Below are 13,111 nucleotides of genomic sequence, written 5' to 3' on the forward strand. Positions count from 1 at the left end.
TGTTTGTTTGTTTTTTTTTTTTTTAATATTACTAAGGGTAGTTTCATCATTGAGGGGGACATTGACAATGTTTTGGTAGTTTGGGAGATACATTGTCGCAATTGAAAGTTTGGGAGGAACATTGTCAATTATGTAGTAATTTGAGAGTGGTATGTAGACTTTCCCCATTATTTTATTATTATTCTCGTTTTGTTGGTTTAGTGTTGTCAATCAGCTTTTAAATTAGTTTTTGTTAAAAAATAAATAATGTTGAATTCCACACTAATATTTTACTGAGCTGATATGGTAGTGCCTATTAACGGTTCGATCATCCATTATTAATATAAAAAAAAAGGGGCCAATAAGCATTGTCACATTAATTCAACAGGATATGTGTGGAATAAGAATGTAGTATATAACATTACCTAAAAAAAAAAAAAAATGAAATAGCGGTGCGATAAAAGTGTAGTTAAGAGTAACACTATACATTACATCTTCGTCTGATCACATGATCTATTTTATTGGGCTGATGTGACAATGCTCATATATATACTCTTATTTATTTATGAACAAAGCTGATGAGTATTATAATATTAACGTAACATTTCTGTTTCCGTAAACATGGTTAAATGCTTTGACATGCATGTTGGCATCAAAGAGAAATGAAGTGATCAATATGCACGTTCAAAGTCAAGAGCTTTTCTTTGAAAAAGAAGGGGCCAGTGGAAATCCACCACCCCTTAGCAGATGGACTGCTGAAAAGGCACTTGTCCGTCGCTTTACAGGCCTAAAATAAAATCCAACTTCTTTAAAGTAAGAATGGTGAAACCATGAGGATTTAGACCCATCCAAATCCAACTAGTTTTTCATTTTGAGCAAGTGGCATGGGTCGTATGTGGTGGAATGGTAGTGCCCTTTACTTTCCTCCATCACCACACATCTTTGTCCTCTCATCGTACACTTGTTGAGGCAACTAAGGAAGCCAACAAAATGGTAGAAGGAGGCGTCTCAAATCTTTGTTTCAAAGAAAATTACAGGGCAATTCCAAACGAAGACACTGGGCCACCCGGTCCGCCATTGCCGACGCCGCCCTCCTAAATAATGAGGGCCGGCTCCATCTTCAGACTCGACTCAACTTGATTCGAAAAATTATTGTGTGGGCATGAATAAGTGTAAAGTTTAACCAAGAAGACGAATAATATTTGAACCGATAAACTTTGAACTCCGCTTCATAATGGTCTCAACTCTACATAGCATAGTCGTAGCTGATTATGTCCACATACTCCTTTCAAACTACCACCTAATTGATAATGTCCCATAAATTTTCAATTGTGACAATGTCCCCCCAAACTACTAAACTATTGTCAATGTCCTCCCCCCAATGACGAAACTACCCTTAATAAAATAAATACAAAAATACTAAAACTTCTAGAAAAAACCTTGAAAAAAAAAATAGTTTTTCTTTAAATAAAAATTTCCGTTTAAAAAAAAAATTTGTTTTTAAAAAAATTGAAATTTCTTTTTTTAAACTTAATTTTTTAAAATTTTTTTTTTCGAATTTATAATAATATTTTTTGTCTTATTTTATGTCTTATTGAGAAATATATAAAAGCATTTTTATCTTTTTCCTAGCCTTAAGGGAGACATTAACATTGTTTTGGTAGTTTGGGGGGACATTGTTACAATTGAAAGTTTGGGGGTACATTGTCAATTGGATAGTAGTTTGAGGCTCATGTAGACTTTACCTTTTTTTTTTTTTTTTTGGTAAGTTGGATCTTTGGTCTTGTTTAGAACAATTAATTAAGGAAAAATTTCACTTAAAACCTCTGAACTATCACGCATTTTGAAAAGACCTTCTCAAATTTTAAAAACTCTTAATTTTATTCCCTGAACTTTCAATTTAATGCAATGTACCCTATTCCCTAAGATTTTAAACTTTAAAAGTAATAAAATAACCTTTATACCCTTGATTTTTTATAAAGTTTAAAATTTACTCTTAATTTTGAATTAAAAATTAAAAAAATCGAATGATAATTTAGTCTTTTTAATCATTTCGGTTTGGAGTTAACGGCTGAATCTACGAAGGTGGGTCAATTGACTCAAATTGTAAGTTCTAAAAGTTTTTAAAGGTTTTTTTTTTTTTTTTCAAAATAGGAGTTTAAAGTGAAGTTTTGAAATTAATTAACGTTGGACCACAACACGTCTAATATGTCTCAAGTCCCGAGATTCGAGTCTATCGAGACGTGAAGAAGCAATCCAGGTTGTCTTTTAAAGAGAACACCACCGAAAGAAAAGGAACAAAAGCGGTCAGAAAATGGAGTTTTATCTGTTTTGGTCGAAGTAGTCATAGGTAGATGGGCCGAACCCAACGACTGGGAAGCCACTCCCTCTAGGCCTGCGTATTGCCCATACTCGCCAATCCAAAAGGAAGAGTGGGAGACCGAGACACAGATTACAGATAGATTTACAGCGGTGAACGTTTGAGAGATCGATGGAGTACCGGTGCGTCCAGTGCGGGTTTGGGATCAAAACACTGTTCGTGCAATACTCGCCCGGCAACATTCGACTCATGAAATGTGTACGAAAAAACAGAATTTCCTATTTCTTTTTTCTTCTTCCTTCTTTAAACTCCACTCTAAATGCTGCAATTGAATAGTTATCTGTTTTTTTTCTTCTTTTTCTTTTTCTTTTTTTTTCTTTTTTCTTTTCGAAATTTTGATAGGAGAATTGCAGGGCGGTCGCTGATGGGTATATCGAATGTGAAACCATGGTAATGCTCATCCATACCCTCTTAATCATTTGAGATGTTAATATCTTTGAATTAATTATTTTCTTTTTTTTTGGTGTGTTTTTGTTTTTGGGTTGTAGCTTCTTATAATTGATTTGATTCTGCACAAGCCCAAAGCATATAGACATCTACTCTATAACATGCTTAAGCAAGAACTTGCAAATCTCGAGGTACGAACTAATAAACTAGCCTCTCTTTTACATTTTCCATTCTTTTCCTTTTTCCAGCTAAAGGATTTTCATTTACTAGTTAGTTTACACATGAATTGCTAATTACCCATTGTTTGTATTTACATATATACTGTGAACTTTATTCTGGGAAAGCTCTTTAACATGTACCCAGAATGCTGTTAGTTATTATCATTGCTTGTAAGAGTTTTCTTATAGAGCAATGGGGAGTTCTTCATTTTCAGTTTATCCGCTTTTATCTTATGAAGATGATGGTCTGTTGAAAGTTTTCTAATTCTAATTATGGCTTTGTTGTTTGTTTTGACAACTTTGCAGGGTTTATGGTGGAAGTCAACTTTTGGTTATCTTTTTTTGGATGCTTGTATCCGTTGTTATCAGGATGATTTCTTACTTCAATCTTAGGGCAGTTCAATAATTAGTTAAACCATGGTGCAATATAATTGAGTGCCTTAGCGATGTATCCTAGACAGGAGTCTTGTTTTAAAAAGTAGTAAGGAAGAATGGGGTTTGTCCATGAGCTTTTCTTCATTACTTTGGACTTGTGGAAAGGTTTGCTTGCTCACCTATATAAAGTGAATATGAATTTTATTTTCATAACTTTCATGGGTTTAGATTTTTTTATGATGTCTAACTAATGGGTTTACCAATTGTGGTTTTAGATTTTGACAGATGTATTTTTTGAGAACTTTTTGTTTCTTTGTACCTTTCTTCTTGCAACGAAGATATTTCTGAGCAGATTACCTGGAGCCCCAAGGTAAGCATTGGTGGTACTTATTGAGTTGTTCGCTTATGTTAAGATACAGCAATTTTAAGAATGTGTGGTCCTTTAGGAACAACATTTCAGACTTTTCAGTAGGCAGTCTTAAGCCCTAATCAGTTGGGAAGATTTCTCAATTAGATCGGTTTGATTGATGAATCAAGCAGGATTCTTGAAGTGGAGAAAGAAGCGTTTCCTGAATTTGTATGATCAGTTAATATCTATGAGTTATGGTGTAAATTTTTTGAAATGTAAGTAGAATGAGAACACATAAATAATTGATGCTTTCGAGGTCAATGACTGTCAAATTATAAAATATGAAAAGAACCGATCGCATTCATGAGAATTTAGAGGTAATTCTTAAATGTTGACTAAAAAGGGCTTGCTAGTTTGTGAACTAATATCCATGGTTATGCTGGTACGGAGTGAGTCCGTTCAAGCTTATGGTGATGTGGTACAAAAGGAAAGCCTAGAAGAATACAAGTTGAGTTTGTGTACCACATACAAAGAGATAGCACATGATCACTTAGGAGGGGCATGGCCTAAAATGAGACGTATCAGAAAATGACTCTTAGCCAACCTTAAGTATTTGGATGAGGCACTTCCATGTTCATATTTCTATTTATAACATTATCCAAAGTCCATTGGTAGTAATATGAATTGATTTGGCTTACTCTTCTTAAATTGCAGGAACAAAGACCTTGTGCTTGCAATCTTGATTTCAAGTTACTTCAAGATATTTCTTATTGCCATGATGGTATAATTCTCTAACATCACTCGACCATCAATATTATAGTAAATAAAACATTTTATGGGTTGCGATTGTCTTCTTATTTTGGTAAGCAAGTATTTCCGCTCCCCCCTCCCTGTGATCCTTTGTATTGCTCAGAAAAAAAGTATGTGTTTCCACACCACACAGAAACTATACAAAAGCATAGGGATGACATATTCCAGACAAAAAAAAAATTACAAAGACTCCTTAAATGGGAAAGAGACTGAACTAAAGTCTCACCACCAACACTGAGTCTAAAAGAGGCACTAAACTCTAAGCAGACCTAAAAGCCTCTTTTAAGATGCCCTGTGATTCCTGAAGCCTCCTATTTTCATGAGTTAACTTGAGACCATGCGTGGTATTGATTTTCTCCCTAACATAAGACATGATCTCTTGTGGATACAATACAGATACTTCTGGTAATTTCCTAAAATGTTTTGGTATTCCATTCCCTCTAGATAGCATAGACAGTTGCCGCTAGCATGAGTTTTCAGATTAAACTCAATAAAGAACTTCCCTTTGAAGCTCTGTACCATCCAAATATGGGTTTCCTCCCAACTTGGATAACTCACGGTAGGTTAACATGTTGAGAAAAAGCTCAGTGGTGCCAAACTATTCTGAACCAATCTATAATAGTTCGAACAGATGTTTTCGTAATCACTGTTCATGGAGAATTTACCATTGCAGACAATCACACTCACCATATTAGGCCTGAAGTCAGTCAGAGTAGCTCCCTCTAATTCCAAACAATCCCGGATTTATTGATAGGTCATCTCCAATCAGAACCATTTATGATATATCCAGTTTTGACATTATCACCTAAAGCAGAATCATGGATCATTCAATCGCCAAACTGAATAATAAGTGCGCCTATTGGACACCTATTTTCATACCATAAGGAAATGGATGAACCATGGCTTCTATTTTCAGCTTGGTGCATAGCTGGTACATTGGATGCCCATGGCTTTTATCTTCCACACCTTGTCAAGTAAGGTCAAAAACTTAGGATGATCAACCTAAAAGGCATATTCCAACTCTAGGTAACACTACTAGCTTCACTACCATAGGGGAGTGATCTAAGATTCTCACAGGCAAGAATAGCACTTCAGAGATTGGGAAAAAAATTTGCGACTCTACATTAGCCAGAATTCTGTCTAGCTTCTCATAATTGGTCCCTCTTCTCTTTTGTTAGATAAGGTATAGAAAAAGACCTAAAACCTCAGATCATCTAACTTGGTGCTGTTGATGCAATTATTGAGTTTGTTCATCCAACTAGGCAATCTCTGAAGTCCCCAACTCTCTCATTCTGACTTCTGATAGCATTAAAGACACCAGCATTTATCCACGGTCTCTCTCACAAACAGCAACATGAAAAACAATATCGGTCCACAAAGATTCTCCACTACTTGGGTTGTTCTCACCATACACAATGGAAGCAATACAACTCCAAGTGTTACCTGCAGAATTCACTCTACAATGTATAACTTGGTTCTTGCCCTTCTTATTTTTTTGACACACCCTGTTTCTCTATTGAGTCCTTCCCCTTGCCTTCAAGGGGATTCAAGTAGAGCAATAATATTTTCATCATCCCCATTATCTTCTGGAACAATGACAATTACATCAGCATCCTGTTTTGTTGTTGATTCCTTCTGTCTTCTTAGTAGAGTCTCTGTTGTCTGTTTAAACTCAGTATACATCTCTAACTTTGATTAAGCATTCTACAGGCCTGGGAGTTTCCATCTTCTGTGATTTTCATCATTGATTTATTTGTTTTATCATCCAACACAATGGCAGTAAAAGGTCAGTTGTAGTTACAGTTTTTAGAAGATGATAAACCATCATTACTTTTCAGTAGTGACAATCTTATCTGTACCATTATTAATTAATTGTTATTTCATGCCTCATTGTGTTGGTGCTAGAAGGTTCATCACATAACTAATTTAGTTTTTATTTTCTTCATTACCAACAAGTGATTACTCTAGCTGAAAAAATGCCCAAGTTTTAACTCTTGCTTCAGAATTCCACTAATACTTCCAAAAAACTTTAGGGTTTCTACCATTTTAGTTGGTGAGAAAAGATTTAGAAGCTAAGAAGTTGTGCATCACATAGACCTGCAGAGCACGGAAGAGAGATATATTTACCTCTTATCAAATTCTACAAATTCATTGAGAAATGTAGGTACTTGTGAGATTTGATATATGGGACTGATAATAAATATTAGGTGTTCATCTAAATATTTTGATGAATAGTTTAACAAACATATTGGCAATTTCTAAGCATTTTTCGCTCGAATTAAGCTCAAGAATATGTGTCAACTTTCATACCGAAGTTTCTAGTCAGTTTGTTACTGGTAGTAGGTAGATGCGGATAGAACTGCGTGTTATTATATGAGTAGATATTATGCCTGCTTGTATCTTTAGGATCCCAATACATGTGTGCTTTAGATATACTTGTCCGAGTATCTCTCATATTTTATTCTTTTGAACAATGCATAACTCTAAGATGGCTACTGTATTTGAATGACGAACTTAATGAGTGTTTTGATCCCCTGACAAACCTTTGTTATTTTCTTCTTTTTCTTCTTCTTTTTGGTGAACCAGTGATAACCGGATCAGCAATGAGTAGATGCATAGGAGCCTGCCTCAGTGCGCATGCTGTTAAAGTTTTGACCTCTCAGATGCTCTAGCTAATATCTTTGAGATATGCAAGGTTCTTCGGTGGTTAATACCCCTGATATGTCTTTTGAAATACAGCTAAACAGAGAATAACTTATGTTTTATCTTGTATTTATTAGTATTTGTTTTTCCTACTGATGCAGTGGCAGTGGGATTAACCGGTGTGAGTGTATATGTAAATTTGCGGAATAGAATTTGCATCTATGTTATATCCCCATCAAAGTTGAATTGGTCTATTGGGGCTCTGATTAGCATTCCAATTAAAAAATTAGAATTGCTGTGTGGAATCATTTTCAATTGTGTAGTCTTCTCTTAAAAAATTAGTCATATCATATGCGTGATAGTTGGTAAATGTTTCCCAAATTCCATGAACAGATCTGAATCCAATTGTGATGACATCCAAATACCCTGAATTTATTTTTCCCTTTTCTTTCCAACTAGAAGGGAAGGGGGAACCAAAAAAAAGCTTGTTTTTTACTTTTTCGACAAGTGAGGAGTGAGAGGAGAGCTATAATACTCACTTCTGCTTCGTAACAGATGATTTCCATCGGAATATGTTGTCCATGCATGATCTCCAACGGAACAACCAAATGTTCTATCACTAGGGTTAGGCCAGTGCTGCTACAATTGTGTGCACATATGTTAATACTCTTGAGCCGTTGATTCTGTGAGCTTTTACCGATTTCTTTCAATGATTAACCAATCAGCACCCTTATGAATTGATGATGCAATTAATCGCATGGTCAACCTCGAGCAATGGCCACCTGCAAGAGAGAGTGAGAGTGATTGGAGACATGCTAGGGTGACTGGGAGATTGCTTAGAATGACTTGGAGTCTAAGATCGTCAACCTCGGATGACCGACTTCAGAGAGCTGAGGCAACTAAGGATGCTAAGCTCACAATTGACTATTGCATTACCTGAACTCTTATTCTCTTATTGTCTCTACTCTACGGTTGTATATGCTCCTATATTCTCTGTAATTATTATAACAGGTGGAATGTTGAGTCCACAGCTCAGTAATTAAACATCAAATCAAAATGGTGTGTGATGTGAACCCTCTTTTAATTTTAATATAAATCTCTCTGTTTTGTTCTTTTTCTTGAATGAAAAGGATATTAACAATCTAGTTTGTCAAAATAGCTTGCAACAATAAAACTTTTTAGGTAAGGCTACTTTCACCATTGTTTGAAAAGACAGAATAAGATTTCTTTTCTTAAAATGTAAAGAGAGTTTTCTTTTTAACACGTGTAATAAAACTGAAAATATACTCACTCAACAAAGGAACCCCAGGTGTAGGGAACCCTGTGAAGTCATGGAAGTAAGCCCTGATACAGAGACCAATCTCTGATTGTCGAGGGCAAACAAAAGTTTGATAAGTAGTGAGAGGAGCTTGTCCTATAAGATTCTGGCAGTAGCATCTCAGACACCTATTATAGTGGAACATGTAGGGGAGAATCTGTAAATCCTGCCCCGGCAGCTTCAGGTAAAAACATGGCACCAATTGCCAATCAACAAAAATGATCATGAAACAGAAACACTGCCTACTTTGGAAGTCAACCAAATGTCTCTAGTGTTCAATAGCATGTATCTCTGCTCTGAATTTGAACCACTAGCAACCAATTCGTACGAACATGAGTGAAAAATGGCAGATGTGAGCTGTTTGTTCCAAAATGTCAAGACACAAATGTCCCAAACATCCAATGTCCTAATCAAAATGAATTCATGCAAACAACAATTGTAAACCACGCAAACATAAGAAAACCATACATAAAATTTTCCTTTCAGCATTGAGATTCAAAGCATTCCCAAATCTTCAGTGACAACATAAGTACATAACTGACTAATGACAAGTGAAACACTAGTTACACCAGGTATAGATGTTTCATCACAACACAACACAACACATGCTACTGGACTCTGCCCATCTAGGTACCGTGTTTCTTGTGATGAAATGTTGAAAACATACCTGGTAAGAGTAGCATTTCTCAGGTGAAATGCGCAGAAAAAACTTTTAGGTGAAGTTTAGCACCAGTTCCCATATAACACCAGTTCCCGAATAACGAACACGAACAAAACTATACCTACTATTGCATTTAAAAAATACACGGAGGGTGGACTAGAATCATGGCATGGTAGAGATGTCTCTTGGAAAGTGAAATAGCCCTTTCGATCGCAGCCAACTGAGTCACTTGATGTTGACTTCGAACTCTTATCCGCATTGGTGCGTCGAGCCATTTTCAGCCCTTTGTTGGAGTCTGTAATGGACTTTTCCTTCTGAGTCGGATCGACAATGGTGCCATCTCTTGAAGCAACTTTGGCCTGCAATAGGAAATCATAAAGAGTTGAAATGGCATGGCATATAAATGTCTTGAAAATAAATTTTGCTTCCATTTGAGAACATCTTAGAGGACACAGGCTTCTGTTCATGTTGTCTATGCTGCAGCTCAAAATTTCTCTCACCTTGTCTTCCGATTCTGCTTTGCACAAACTGTTTCTCTGTGATTGGCTTCTTCCCTGAGCAGCTCTCTGTCCTACAAAGTGGCGGGATCTTCGTGGATGTTGAGGTTTTGGAGGAGATTCTGATCCGACACGTGTAATGCAACAGATGCTCTTATCAGATGTAGCATCAAGTCTCAAGGAATCATTATGAAGGAAACCATTTCTTCCTTCTCTGTGCTGGGCATGGTTTTGAGAGGAAGAGGATACACTTCCAAATGGTGTTTTAACCGTATGCGTTTGCACTTGTTGTTTTGGACCGACATGCTTATTAGACAAGATCGAAGTTCGCGGAAAAGTTTCAAACTGTAACATATACAAACGAAAGAAACAAGTTAATTTTCCAACTGACCAAATGACCAAAGTCCAAAAACAAGTACAAGTTCTGAAAGCCTATAGTGACAGAAATGCAGCAAATAATGAGGTGATTGACTGGTGCAAAAGGTCTACAGAGCTCAAAATTTCATTTCACCAGAAGCTTTTTCAAGAATCTATAGGAAAATATCATAAAAAGCATTGTAATAATGTGCATCCATGTGATGCATGCTTTTATAATGCTGCTGGTGATATTCTCCTATAGATTATAATCTATAGGAAAACATCATAAAAAGCATTGTAATAATGTCCATCCATGGGATGCATGCTAATATAATGCTGCTGATGATATTCTCCTATAAATTAGAACTGTGGTTCACTAGCTATTAGAGAATATTTTCTCCAATAATATGTTTACCCGTGTTTGAGCTGTGTCAGTGTCTGTGTCACTGCTCAATCCACCATCGGCAAAGTACACCTTTCTCAATGGCTCCGGTGCCCTGGAGTTGCCCTGGTGAATAACTTCGTCATAGGAGTATTCATCCTGAGCAACAAGAAGTGAATTCACGAACTCATCATCTTCCTCTTCATTAGCGCCAGACTGAAAACATAGCCTCCTATTGTGTTCATCATTATGGCTATTGGAAACTGCGGGACCCAAGAAAGAGAGCCCCTGAGGATCGTATTCTTGCAATTGCAACGAGGAAGATAATTCAAAATCATGTGGCTGAAAGGTCGCCCCAAAGAATGATACCAGGTTTGGTTCTGGCTGAATATATACCTGAATTAAAAATCATAAACAAGCAGGTTTCAATTCCAAATATGCTTCTCATGGTCCATATGAAGGATTTTATATTGAAAATGTCCACACAAGGCATGCTCCTTACCTCTTGATTTGTATCATCTAGAACCGGAATTTCAAAATCAGAGGCAGTATAGCTGCTTGCCTCACCTTCATCACAGGTTGACACATTAGTCTTCTCATCTATTTTTTTCTTTAAGCGACAGAGGACAAAGTTTTTCTGCACAAATTGGAGAACAAATCAACAATTACTTTGTCATGGTAAACAATATAAGTTTAGGGGGGGAGGGGAAGCAAAAAATAAAAATAAAAAATAAAAAATTCAAAAGATCAGAACCAGAAGCATATAGCCTAAAGTCTATCTAATCACATCAACGGCTGTTTAGGATGAATCAGCAGGCATCAAGTGGCAAAAATATACTTTATCTGTTCAAGAAAAGGTTAGTTTTTAGAGATAAAAACAAAGGTCACAATTTCTTCTAGTGAACAATAATATGATGAAACAAAGCAAGTTTGCCAGGCAATTTGAGAACATCTTAGCAAAGAAGGCCTTGAAGTTTATGCCTTTATGGTAACTCACAATTCCAAAACAAATTCCATGAATGTGATCAGTAAGTGTGTATTTTGATGCAATTCAAATAATAGAACTGTAACACTAACATCCATGTTGGTTACAAGAACTCATTGAATTGCAACAAGAGAGCTCTGTTATCAATGAATTCAGCATGTTCCTAATTGCATACATGTCCACACCCACCAGTATAATGATTTTGTCTTGTAGTATTACATTTCGCTTGGCTAACATGAGGGCCTCACTAATAAAGACAAAGATAAACGGTTAAATCACTACTTATTCCAAAACCTTAAACTTATAGGAAATGATAAATCACTCAATATTCTAAAATTCTTACTCACGTGTACACTCAAACTCTCTCGTGAAATATTTCATTGAAAATAAGAGATAAAGGACTGAGACAAAATTCAGAGTCAGGACCTTCGCTAAAAATCATTGTTTACCCCAAAACCTTAAGTTAATAGGAAATGTCAAATTCAATCATTTAAAGATCATTACATTGCAGCATAGTTCAAACATAACATAATAAAACGTGGAAAACAGGGGAATGTATATGTATGCCTACATATACATGAGGTGCGGCAGCTGGGTGATATTCGTGAATGACCCAATGGGTCCTAACCCCCTTAGGAACACGACCTTTATAGAAGACCAGAGTCTTCTTTGTAGCAATCACGTTGTTGGTGCCTCTAGCCCTGACCTTCCGATCCCTACCGGTGACTTTCCAGTAGCCGGTCTCAGTCGCCCTGTTCGTCCGGCTACCGTTGAAATCCCGGGGACAGAAGAAGAACCATTCAAGGTCATCTGACTTAATCGCCGACTTCCCTACACAAGCATGCACAGGAAGGAAGAGACTTCATCACAAAACCAAAATCCCCATTTGACCAAGAAATTAATTGAACACAGTAATCTATATGAATGGATGAAACGTACCAGGCAAGTCCCAAGGCTCCCACTTGCAGATATCAACTTCAGCGATGTCGCGAACCAGGGAATCCTTGCCGAGCATTTTGAGCTTCAGGTAGTGGTTGACGAGTTCTTCATCGGTTGGGTGGAATCTGTATCCCACCGGCATTGACCCCATTATTATTGTCCTGCTCGTTAACTTCAACTTCTACTCAGCAAAAGAAAATAGAAAACAGAGAACCTCAAGAAGAAGAAGAAGAAACAGAAAGATATAACATATATGTATGTATCTATGTCTGGTTTTTCGGGAACACTTTTTTGGTTTAAGAATCAGCAGAGGTGGTGTTTTGGGGAGAGTTGTGATGTGGAAAATATAATCAGCACTGCATTGACTTGAGTTGATCGTAGTCTTTGGCTTTGTTATGAAGCTACTCCCATGGCAGAGAGAGAGAGTTTGTGATTGGCCGTGACATGTAGACTGTAGTAGTGCTTCTATAATGACAATTTATGTGGATCCCACACTCCTCAAACCGTGTCTTATAGTTTTCCCCACACCTTGGAAATGTTCTAGATTAGATTCATTGCTGTGGGGAGAATAACTTCTACGAGCTTGTGATTTTTTGCTCATATCCAAATCTACTAAACTGAGGTGTCAATACATTGGAAGGCACAAAAGAGTAGGTTTGTGCCACAACCCCATAGAAGTGGCTCTCTTTACTCAGTCCTATTACTAGAATTGTCTATTAGACAATTTATAGTTGTTTTAAATAAATTTATAAAGCTCAGTTTTACTAGGGGTGGGTATTAGTTTGGTTCAGAAAAGTCATTATTGGTCGGTTAACTAAAATTGTCGTTTAA

General features: G+C 36.6%; 2 protein-coding genes across 4 annotated transcripts; one reads left to right on the plus strand and one right to left on the minus strand.

Moving 5' to 3' along the window:
- The first annotated feature begins 2,240 nt into the window (after window positions 1–2,240).
- Window positions 2,241–7,456, plus strand: LOC132187337 (protein ARV 2-like). 2 transcript variants are annotated; one of them, XM_059601621.1, is made up of 9 exons: window positions 2,241–2,557; window positions 2,702–2,749; window positions 2,848–2,937; window positions 3,271–3,316; window positions 3,422–3,504; window positions 3,615–3,709; window positions 4,403–4,469; window positions 6,209–6,284; window positions 7,085–7,456. In XM_059601621.1, exons 1-9 carry the CDS (start codon window positions 2,471–2,473, stop codon window positions 7,168–7,170), a joined length of 678 nt encoding a protein of 225 aa, XP_059457604.1. In that variant the 5' UTR covers window positions 2,241–2,470; the 3' UTR covers window positions 7,171–7,456. The 2 variants fall into 2 exon arrangements, with proteins under 2 accessions (XP_059457604.1, XP_059457605.1); XM_059601622.1 differs by having other exon boundaries at window positions 2,469–2,557; window positions 2,713–2,749.
- A 1,461-nt stretch (window positions 7,457–8,917) lies between these two features.
- LOC132188592 (protein NTM1-like 9) lies at window positions 8,918–12,685 on the minus strand. 2 transcript variants are annotated; one of them, XM_059603093.1, is made up of 6 exons: window positions 12,281–12,685; window positions 11,913–12,172; window positions 10,859–10,993; window positions 10,390–10,740; window positions 9,621–9,962; window positions 8,918–9,479 (listed from the first exon to the last, which is right to left on the minus strand). In XM_059603093.1, exons 1-6 carry the CDS (start codon window positions 12,429–12,431, stop codon window positions 9,183–9,185), a joined length of 1,536 nt encoding a protein of 511 aa, XP_059459076.1. In that variant the 5' UTR covers window positions 12,432–12,685; the 3' UTR covers window positions 8,918–9,182. The 2 variants fall into 2 exon arrangements, with proteins under 2 accessions (XP_059459076.1, XP_059459075.1); XM_059603092.1 differs by having other exon boundaries at window positions 10,390–10,752; window positions 12,281–12,684.
- Window positions 12,686–13,111: the final 426 nt, after the last annotated feature.

Source organism: Corylus avellana, chromosome ca7, assembly GCF_901000735.1.
Source record: "Corylus avellana chromosome ca7, CavTom2PMs-1.0".
In the NCBI taxonomy this organism is placed as follows: domain Eukaryota; kingdom Viridiplantae; phylum Streptophyta; class Magnoliopsida; order Fagales; family Betulaceae; genus Corylus; species Corylus avellana.